Below are 9,736 nucleotides of genomic sequence, written 5' to 3'. Positions count from 1 at the left end.
TCCACAAAAAAAAAAAAAAAAAAAACCAACAAAAGAAACAAGACGACATTCAGAGCCTTTTCTATTGGACGACCAAAGTCTAGGAGAACACCCTACTTCTGGCACACCATTATAGTGCTTTTCCCCAGTGTAGGAACGACAACTGCTTCTTCATCAATGCCATTCAACAACACATAAACTGGCACCTCTCCTAGAAAATAAATATGCCATCTATATAAAACATATGGCTTCTTCTAGCCTAAGGAGTAACAGCCTCAAGGATGCTCTCAGACACAGCTTCTTCTTGTAGAAGTACATCTTGCCTAACAAGAGATGTAAATGAGTGATGACTTTCTCTTCATCCATATAGATTTCCAATGTACTTACTTTCTCAAATCCCAGCTCACATGTTGAATTACAGGCCTGCTGAAAAGCTTCCATCTGTTCTTGTTCATCATGTGCATCCCACAATACATCACCAAAAACTTCTTCTTCAGGAGCAGTGGACTCTTCCTTATTACCCAAATCCTTGCTTTCTAGTTCTGTCATTTCACACCCCAATATATCCTAAGTAAAGAGAAAATTAGACGGAGGAGATTGCAACTATAATCCTTAACAGTGCAGGCACATTTGGTGTTAGTCTCGATTCCACTGTACATGAGTGCAGCTCTACTAACATCAATATGCCCATCTCCTTTTAGGCTAGCAGAGAACATAACTTGGTTTCATCTAATTGTTCATTTATTTAACTCTGAATGCACAGGTCTCAAGACATTGCTTTTAGACTTCTCATAGTGGAAGGAACTCACCACAAGGAAGGATAAGGACAGAATGGACTATGCAGTCTCTCCTTATCCTATGATATGGATAAAGAGAAATTAAAAGAGAATTTAGGCCACTAATATATCCCCTTCCCCTGTTATTTCTGCTTCTGTCCATAAAAGCACTGCTCAGTTTTGGGTTTTATTTTCCACTTGCAGATTTCTTTGCTTGCCAGATATCAATGATAAAACACAAAAAGATCCTTTGAATTACATCTAAGTAGCATATAGTAATCACACTGACATCATTTAAGACCATAAATCAGAGTAGGAACAAAAAAAGCTGAAATGCATCATGTACTCTACCTGTTTAATTATCTTTTCCACACAATTATAGATTTCATATGCTCCTTCCTCCACACCTCCAATATGATCAATCACCTGAAAAAGTAAATGGCAAAGCATGACGCAACTCTGAACCCAATTGGGAACAGTATTTAGGACTTCCAAAAAAACCCATTCTGGAACACATTTAAATTCCATTCTGTTGCATTCCTTAGGTAGGATTCACTTTGCCTAAGCTTTTAAAAGTTGGGCATCTAGTTTCAGCTGTTCTCAACAGTTCTCTCTGTATAGGGAAATAAAAGGCAACTGATCTATTTTCAGATGGGAGGAATCTCTCTGGAGGTACACTTCTTTCTCTTCAGTGGACTTTAGATAATTAGCTTTGCCGTTTAAATGGCTAAACACAGGTGAGAAATTCTATCCTTATAGCATAGGGAATTTTTTTCAGTGAAAATGCAGTGGCTTTTTTTCTCCCCTGCTAACGAAAATTTCGTAACATTCATAAATTCCAGCTTCATCAATCCACTCATATAATGAGCATCCAGAGCAATGAGTGTAATGCAATTTCTCCTAAAATCTAGGAGTACTAGCACTCGATGTTGTTTACAGCACTAAAGTAAGCTTTTTAAAATCCAACAGTCTTTAAAATGCCATACCTTTGCTTTGTTCACGTAAGAAATTTGCTCAATTAACTGTTGCACTGAGACTGAACTGACTCTGCCATCCTCCCTTCTGTGGTAAATTAGCCGGGGTTTTTCTTCTGGATTTCTCAAGAAGGCTTCTTCACAGTCCTCCAACAAACAACTAGATTGGAAATCAGCATTCTTGTGCTATATTACACTGCTGTAGTAAACAGTTCAATCAACACAAGCTCTGAAGATGGGTTTCACTGCAAAATCTAATTCAAAAGTCATATCTATTTACAACAAAGGGCAAGCAAATACTTCAGCAGAGAATTTAAGATAAACTCTGAAGCAAGGAACAGCTAAGAGAAATTTATGCTACTTGTACCAAAAACATTAAAACCATTTATTATTTTTTATTATTGCTTTGTAAATTACAAGTTGATCTTCCAGTCATACCAATAGGCAGAATGAAAGGTAATTGCCTTGCACGGAAAGAACATGGATTCACACATGATTAACAAGCATCATACACATGCTCTGCCATCGCTTATTTGAAGGCTCTGTTCTATTCCTTGACCTTTTTAGGAAAAGTCCTTTAGTATTTGTCAGATGTAGGATAGTCTTTTAATTTATAGTAGTTGAAAAGGAGAATTCCACACCTCCAAACTCAAAAGTACTTTGTATTTATATATGTGAATGATATCCATGGATATCATTCCCAGCAATCTACTGCTGTTCCACAGAAGGAACTATACAAATTGGGGATGCTGACAATAGCGGACAGGATCTCTCAAATATTATGTTCTTTATATGAGCACTACAATTTTCATCACAGTTTTTCTAAGATAAACTCTCTAAGTGAATACTGTTGGCAGGAATACTCCTTTGTGGTTTTTTTCTTGCGTATTTCGTTCTTAAACACTTGAGACCCACATACATGAAACTGGGTTATTTGGCAACAGTATCCCCTCAGCAGCCGACATTATCTTTCTAAGAGCATAAATGTATGGCAGCTCTAGTCCGATTCCCCTGTGAAAATAAATCAGCATCTTCTGTGCTACCTGGCTGTTCCCTGAAGCACTCCACTGTTGCAAATCTTAGCTACTAGTGTCTTAAACCAGCCTTTAATTCTCTGCGGACAGATGTTTTATTTAAAGAAACAGGAGATCTAGTTAATACAAGCTCTAATAATACAACAGTATTTGAAATCCCTAGAGTTCAAAATCTACCTCTAATATGAAACTTAATGCATACCAGTATTTTCAGATTTTTGCATTCATATAGATGTTTTGGAATGACCACTCTGTGATTCTTAGTATTATCTTTTCTAATCCCTTTTTCTCTCTTCTTCAGCAAAAGGACACCCCTGTCTCCCCCGAACATCAAAACCAAACTCTGCCCAAAATTCCAAAATGCATAACAGAAACAGTCCTAACTCAATTCTAAAAGTATCCCTAGTTTGGTGTTTTTCATTTAGTAAGTCATGTTTCTTCTTCTAGAAGGTTAGGAAATTACTCACTGAACAAACAGAACAGATTGCACCACCATTTGTCATAAAACATCATGACTTCAGTAGATTAAGCTGTAGAAAGCTGGCATAAGGTACCACACAGGAGAGCCATGAAATCAGTCCGAAAAATAGCCAAAGACAGAAAATAATATGTGACGGAATAAAATCAAAATACTACAGACAGGTGTAAGGCTAGATAAGCAAGTGAAAAACAGTGAGGACATTCACACCAGCCATCTTGAATTCCTAAGACTCCAGCAATAAGCATGACAGAGAGCTGCTCTTGGAAAGCAAAACATTTCTGTATTATGAAGACATCTTTCATGACGTATTTTAAGAGAATCTGTAGCTACAAGAAAAAGGAAATGATACAAAGCTGATACATTTTTTTAACTGTCTGCACTAGCAAACCTAAAGTTTGAAGGAGTATCACTTAGTACATTTCCTAAGCTAGTATCTTCTGAGTAAAGCATCCCATACATTTTAATAAGCTATGCACTCTGCATAAATTACCAGTTTTCATTTGCTTTACCAGTCTGGAAAATACTTACTTTGGCAAAGTTAAATGCAGGAGCAATATGACTAATGAACTTTTTTCAATTTCCCATTTTCTTACATCCTTAAGAGGCCTTTCATTTTCTGCTGAAAAATGAACAACTTGAAAGAAGTACCCCATTGTTTCACAGATTCTTTGAAGTTTTGGTGAGTAGTTCTGAAAGCAAATTTGAATAATGGTGCTTTATTACTAAATCTGCATAGTACTAAGGACCTACTAGATAAATCTCAGTTTCTTTTCCCTATAGAGATTCTTCCCCTGAATTCCTTGGCAATACTTTCACTGACTTCGCTGAAATCAGGCTACACCTACTAAAGCTTTCAAGAAGTATTAGACAAATTTCTGAATAAGAATCATAGTGGAAACAAAACAGCATATAAGTTAGCATAAGTTTGCAAGGTACTCACTCTAATGAAGATGTCCACTTCTGGTTGAGTCTCATCAGTACTAATAATAAAACATCTTACTGTGTTACTCCACAGAGAGTGGGAAAACAGAGGAGTAACCTGTAATAAACTGGCGACAGCAGCATCCCAATCATCTGCCAATGAAAAAAAAACAAATTGAAGTCTAGAGATCTTCACATCCGATTACACTCCATAACAGATAAGTCACCACCTCTTAACATTATGAACACTACCTTTTATTTCAAATAATAGTAACATTTTTACTCAACTATTTTAATTTTAAAAATTTGAACTTAAGAGAACGCATATCATCTGATAATGTCATATAATTTGATAATGTGGCAGAACAACAGTGTTAAATATATTTGTATTATCATTACAGAGATATTTCCTTTAAAAAGGATTGATGAAATGTATCCACAAAATCAAGATGTGGATCCACAAATTCAAGTTGTAAAATAAGTAAAAATATGCAGGAATAATAAAATCACTCATGAGCGAACGTTTTGGGTTTTTTTTCCTCCAGATCTACCTGTATTTCAATTAGACCATGCAAATAAATGACAGCAAAACATTAAGGCAACTTCCTCTTCTTGAGATAAAGTCCATTGCTTTCTGTAGTACAGTACTGTATGTCAATTCCCTATAGAAGCAATGAATTTTAAAACTTTCTTAGGTTCTTCATTTTGCAGCTTGTTATTCTTTCAAGCCAGTAGTAGGTTCCCCTTTCAGTACCACGTGGCATGATGAAAGGCTTAGCGTGTGAAGCTGGAGCCATCACAGAGTAGACCCTCCCCTCCCACTTTGCAGGCACAGCTGAATCAGAGCCTGAAGGATTGAAGAAAAAAAGGGAGAAACTGCCAGCAAAGTCAACTACATGCAGGAGGGGTTCCAGGGCCAGGACAACAGTGAGGGAAACCAGAGCACCGGAAGACAATTTACAAGAGTCCATTTGGGAAACAAAGTTCAAAAGCAACAATTATTGATAACAAAATATCTAACACTGATTCATATAACATTGCATACATCCTGGTCTTGTGATTAGATTTCCCTGAATGGCCGCCTAAGCAGAGTCAAACCCCATGCAAATTCAATGAAAAAAGCAGGGATATAGTTTATTGTAATATGAACGTAACATTCAAAATCGAGTAGTAGAGAATTTGAATAAAAATGGAAAAAAGAATGCCAGCAGATATTGAAAGAGAGATAACTATCTTCCTTAGTCAACATAAGCAACAAAATGGTATTTGGTTTACTTACATTGAAGCACTATTCACTGCTGTTTGCTAAAAATCACTGCTGCGCATACCATAGTCACCAAATATATTAAACACAGATTGGCATGCACAGCTACAGATTCCTTTTATTTTTACAAAGAATCCCAAATAACCCTTTAGTGAAATTACCCAAGAATGGACAAAAAAGGAGCTAAGAAAGAACAGAATTATTTAAGTATGGATGGAAAAATGACATAGACACACATAATCCCAGCAAAACAAACCACCATTACTTACCTCTGTTTATATTTGCAAATGGTCCCTCAACATCTATAGAGCTATGAGCAAATTCAGGCCCTCTGAAAGACTGCTGAAGTTGCATCATACTACCCATGGATGGCTCACTTCCCAAAGCTCCATTCCAGTACTCAGATTGTGCCCCAGTAGCTAAGGATTGGAAAACAAAGAAAACCTCTTCATTGTCACTAAACAAGGTAAAGTATCAGTCTTAAATACTCCAGCTGAAATCTACTGCCACAGGCCACTGATCATAATTTTTTCTCCTTTAGCAGATTTGCCGACACCTTTGCGTGCTGTAGTTCTAAACGGGCGCTTGTCCAAAGTTAATGAGAAGCCATGCTGCTAATGGGATGAGGTTATTTGCTAATATTTGTTATTATATGGATTGCTCACATCTGTTGGGTTCAAATGCTGACTTGCATTACAAATCAGGAAAACAGTCCACAGTATTGCTGCAGTCATTTGTGCACATCACAAAATTGACAACTTTTGTTCAGGAATGTTCCAGCACTGAAAAAGCGTAAAGAGGCTGTAGTTCAGGATTGAAATATATTCTCTGTGCTGTGTGAAAGAGCTTTCACAGTATCTCTTCATAATATGCTTGGGTTACACTTCTGCCAGTCAATATACAACTTTCAAGACACTGAATAAATCTTCCACGGAGAAAATCAGGAAATTGAAAAAGACTTAGAAAAAGGTAAGAGTGGAAGAATGAATTCAAAAATTAATTTAACTCAAAAGAAGACAGAAAAAAAAATATATAAAATAAAACAAGACTATCTGTACCACCAAAGTTCATCAAATGCATAATTAGTATGCAAAAAGCCGATCGCTGCATTTTGAAACGTTTCTACTTTTAAAGATTACATATTTCTACTCCTGCCAAGATGTGACTGATGATACATCTCAATAAGCAAAACAAAGGTTAAGCAACAGCACTTGCACGCAGTTTTTCCTCAGTAACTCTTCATGGTGCAAGAAGTAATGGTTGCCATCCTTAAGAGTGTTAAAGTGCTAACTGTCTGCTACAATTATTACCCTATTTTTTAATCAGATACAAAGTCAGAGGACTGATCACATACCTATCTGAATCTTTCCCGTATTATCATATACAAGGTTTTGCCTTTTATGTCACCAAGTTTGCTAGGGCTTCCCTTTCAAAAAATTCTTCAACAAAATGACTCTTTTGGTCAGTTCATGTTTGTTAAATATCTAACTCTGGTATTCTGAAAAGTGCAGCAGCTGAGACTGGCATACTTCATCATCCATAGACAGTAAGTCTATCTAAGATTCCCTCCAGTTTCAGGTGTGCTTTTTGGATCCTTTGGAACATGATCTCTCAGATCTAGAATCAGAAAACTCAGAAAAGACTAGAAAACTCAGAACTGTTCATGGAACAATTTAAAAAAAATATTCAAGTCACAGTGCTCTATTTTCTTCATCTATTAATTCGTTATACCAGAAATGTGGGGTTCCCACAATCTAAACCAAGTTTGTAAAGTCATCTGCTTTTACCCTTTAAACTACTTTATGTTGCTTTTCACCTGGATTAATAAAACTTTTTTCCAAAGAACATAAATATTTGTCTTGTGCTTTACTACTCAGAGACTTAGTCACGTTCCAACACAAAATGCTGGGAATGAAATTCTCACCTGTAACATCTGTACAATTATCGTCAGAATCAGACTCTTCGGGATCAAAGACTTGGATTCCTTGGGCCTGGAGTCTCTGAAGTTTTGCTTCTAGCTCTCGTTTGGCCCTCAGTAAGTCCTGAATCTCATTTTCTTTAGTTTCTCTAAAAATCTATGAGCAGGAAGGAGGAAAAAAAAGAAGAAATACAAACCATAAATCTTTTAAAATTCAGTATCAGTTCCTGAATTCATGTTACCTGCTTTCAATTGGGAAAGTAAGTTTCTAGCATTCATTTAGCAGGTAAAGGCATGCAAATGTGAACAAGAAGCCATCAGGAGCCTATAAGTGAGCAGGAAAACATAGTTTAAAATTATCTCTTTTTAAAATTTTACTATTTTAAACTTTAGCATACTGTTCTGAAAGTTAGAAGTCTGCATTAGTATGGGAAGTTCATTAAAAATGGCAAGTAACTTTCTTCACTTTTAAAAGTTTATTGTCTTCTAAAATTACTACATGTAATAATTTTTTTCAAAGGTTCCCTTTTATTCTTCTATGTATTTTTTTACACTTGTATATGATCTTGTATTTACTCTTTATTGTTGCAGAAATTTCCTAAGATAGAAAGTGATCAAGCATCTCCAGCTGTCCCGTTTGTAGAATATTACCATCATGTGGGGAAGTAAACATGAACCTAGATTTAAATTCAAAGAGATGGAATCTTCTTCAAGTCTCATTTTCTTAAATAAGGTCAAAACCAATCCTCTTTTTATATATCTGCCAAACATTAACACCTGTTACAATTAAAGATATCGAGAATCTTGAAAACAGTGCAAAACCAGGACCTACTGCCCTGTTTTGGGTGGTAGAAGTATCATCATCTGCAGCAAGGCAAAAACAGAAGCATCAGCATAGCCTTTCAAGTCATCCCTCCAGGAAATGCAAAGGTTTTTGTCTTTCAGCAATCGTATTTTAGCAGCCAAAAGAGATGCACCAATACACACCTTCCTTTAATGTAGGCTAGAAGTGTTAAACATTACAATGCTATATATAAAATTTATTCAGAAATAATGGAACTCTGTACATTCCTTCAACATGTGTCAGTTTGCAGCCCATCTTTTCTTGTCACTCTCAAATATGAACATATTCCTGTGTTCAAATAACGCAGGAATTTAGTTTAAGATGCATCACTGCATATTCTCCCTTTTAATATTTAAAAAGTTATTCTCTATTTTTTCCTCATAGTTTTACAGAGAAGTTTTGGTAGGATTATCTTAAAGGAAACAGGCAGCTACAGCTATGATACTCCCGATTTTTTTTTAAGAAGGAGAGGTCCTCATGAAAGCTGTTGGAGAAGAGTTCATTGGGGCAATGTGACCAAGTAACATCTATCTTCTTTTTGGTCATTTTCCCCAGGAAAAGAAAAGTCAAGCCATACCTTGAATTGCCTTTTGACTTTGTCTCGATCGTGTTCAAAAGTAGCAGCTCTCTCCATGGCTTGGTATTTAGCTTCTAATGCACTTTCTTTCTCTCTAAGTATTTTCTGGTAAGTTTTCTGAAGTGCCTGAAAACATTTAATATACCATTTTTCTGAGTGAAAGCTATCGCTGATAAAAGGTTTTAGACTACTGTTCAGCTAGTGAAATTCAAGTCTGAACACAATGTTACCCCAGCACCCTACATCCCTCTCCTTGCTCTAAGGATGATGCCCACGCACCGTGTGGTCCCCATCCCCAGAGGCACACCTTGACCACAACCTGACAGCTCGCCAGGATGGCACTGGGGTGCCCACTAGTTCCCCGGCACCCTGCCTTCCTTGGGAAGGAAAACTCATCGCACCCATCACCTCCCTGCCACAGCTTTCCTGGGAAGTGGGACAAGTCCTTCGCAGCCTCGCGCGTGAGGGCCCTGCTTCACTGCTCAGCCCCCTTGTCCGAGAGGGCAGCAGGAGCTACCTGCAGCTCGGCGCGCAGCCGCTTGTTCTCCCTGTCCAGTTTGGCCTCCTTCTTCACCATGGAGGCCACTTCGTTGTTCTTGCTGACACGGAAGATCTCGTACTCCTTCTTCAGGCGCTCGTACTCGGCCACGCACTCCAGCTCCTGCACCGAGGCCGTCGACTTGAAGCTGGCCCCGATGAGGCCGCCGGGCCGTGAGGCCCCAACGCGCCGCAGGGAGCCGCGCAGCAGCCGGGCCTTGGGCTTCACCTCCACCGGGATCTCGCAGGCCTCGCCACCGCCGCCGTACGTGTCCTCGATCACCTCCCCGACCCCGCCCGCCGGGCTCACCAGGGACGACGCCGTCCCCATGGCCGGGGGACCCCGCAGCCGCGCCCACTGCCGGGTGAGGCTTTAATACCGAGCGGAGGAGCCGGTGCCTCCAGCGGGCCCTAACGGCGGGGAGCGGAAC

At 38.4% G+C, this 9,736-nt stretch overlaps 1 protein-coding gene across 1 annotated transcript in view; it reads right to left on the bottom strand.

The window, feature by feature from the left end:
- NPHP3 (nephrocystin 3) overlaps positions 1-9,636 on the bottom strand; it is a 29,732-nt gene extending 20,096 nt beyond the window's left edge. The window contains exons 1-9 of the mRNA XM_009280387.1: positions 9,286-9,636; positions 8,769-8,894; positions 7,354-7,504; positions 5,699-5,848; positions 4,185-4,318; positions 3,773-3,933; positions 1,742-1,889; positions 1,107-1,181; positions 367-546 (exon numbers count right to left, since the gene is read on the bottom strand). Coding sequence (XP_009278662.1) covers positions 367-546; positions 1,107-1,181; positions 1,742-1,889; positions 3,773-3,933; positions 4,185-4,318; positions 5,699-5,848; positions 7,354-7,504; positions 8,769-8,894; positions 9,286-9,636 — 1,476 coding nt within the window. The remainder of the gene's footprint in view (positions 1-366; positions 547-1,106; positions 1,182-1,741; positions 1,890-3,772; positions 3,934-4,184; positions 4,319-5,698; positions 5,849-7,353; positions 7,505-8,768; positions 8,895-9,285) is intronic.
- Between the last annotated feature and the right edge of the window lie 100 nt (positions 9,637-9,736).

Source organism: Aptenodytes forsteri, unplaced genomic scaffold (genome assembly GCF_000699145.1).
Source record: "Aptenodytes forsteri isolate BGI_AS27 unplaced genomic scaffold, ASM69914v1 Scaffold523, whole genome shotgun sequence".
NCBI lineage: Eukaryota > Metazoa > Chordata > Aves > Sphenisciformes > Spheniscidae > Aptenodytes > Aptenodytes forsteri.
Note: the sequence above shows the minus strand (reverse complement) of the source record. Positions and strands in the feature narration are given on the sequence as shown.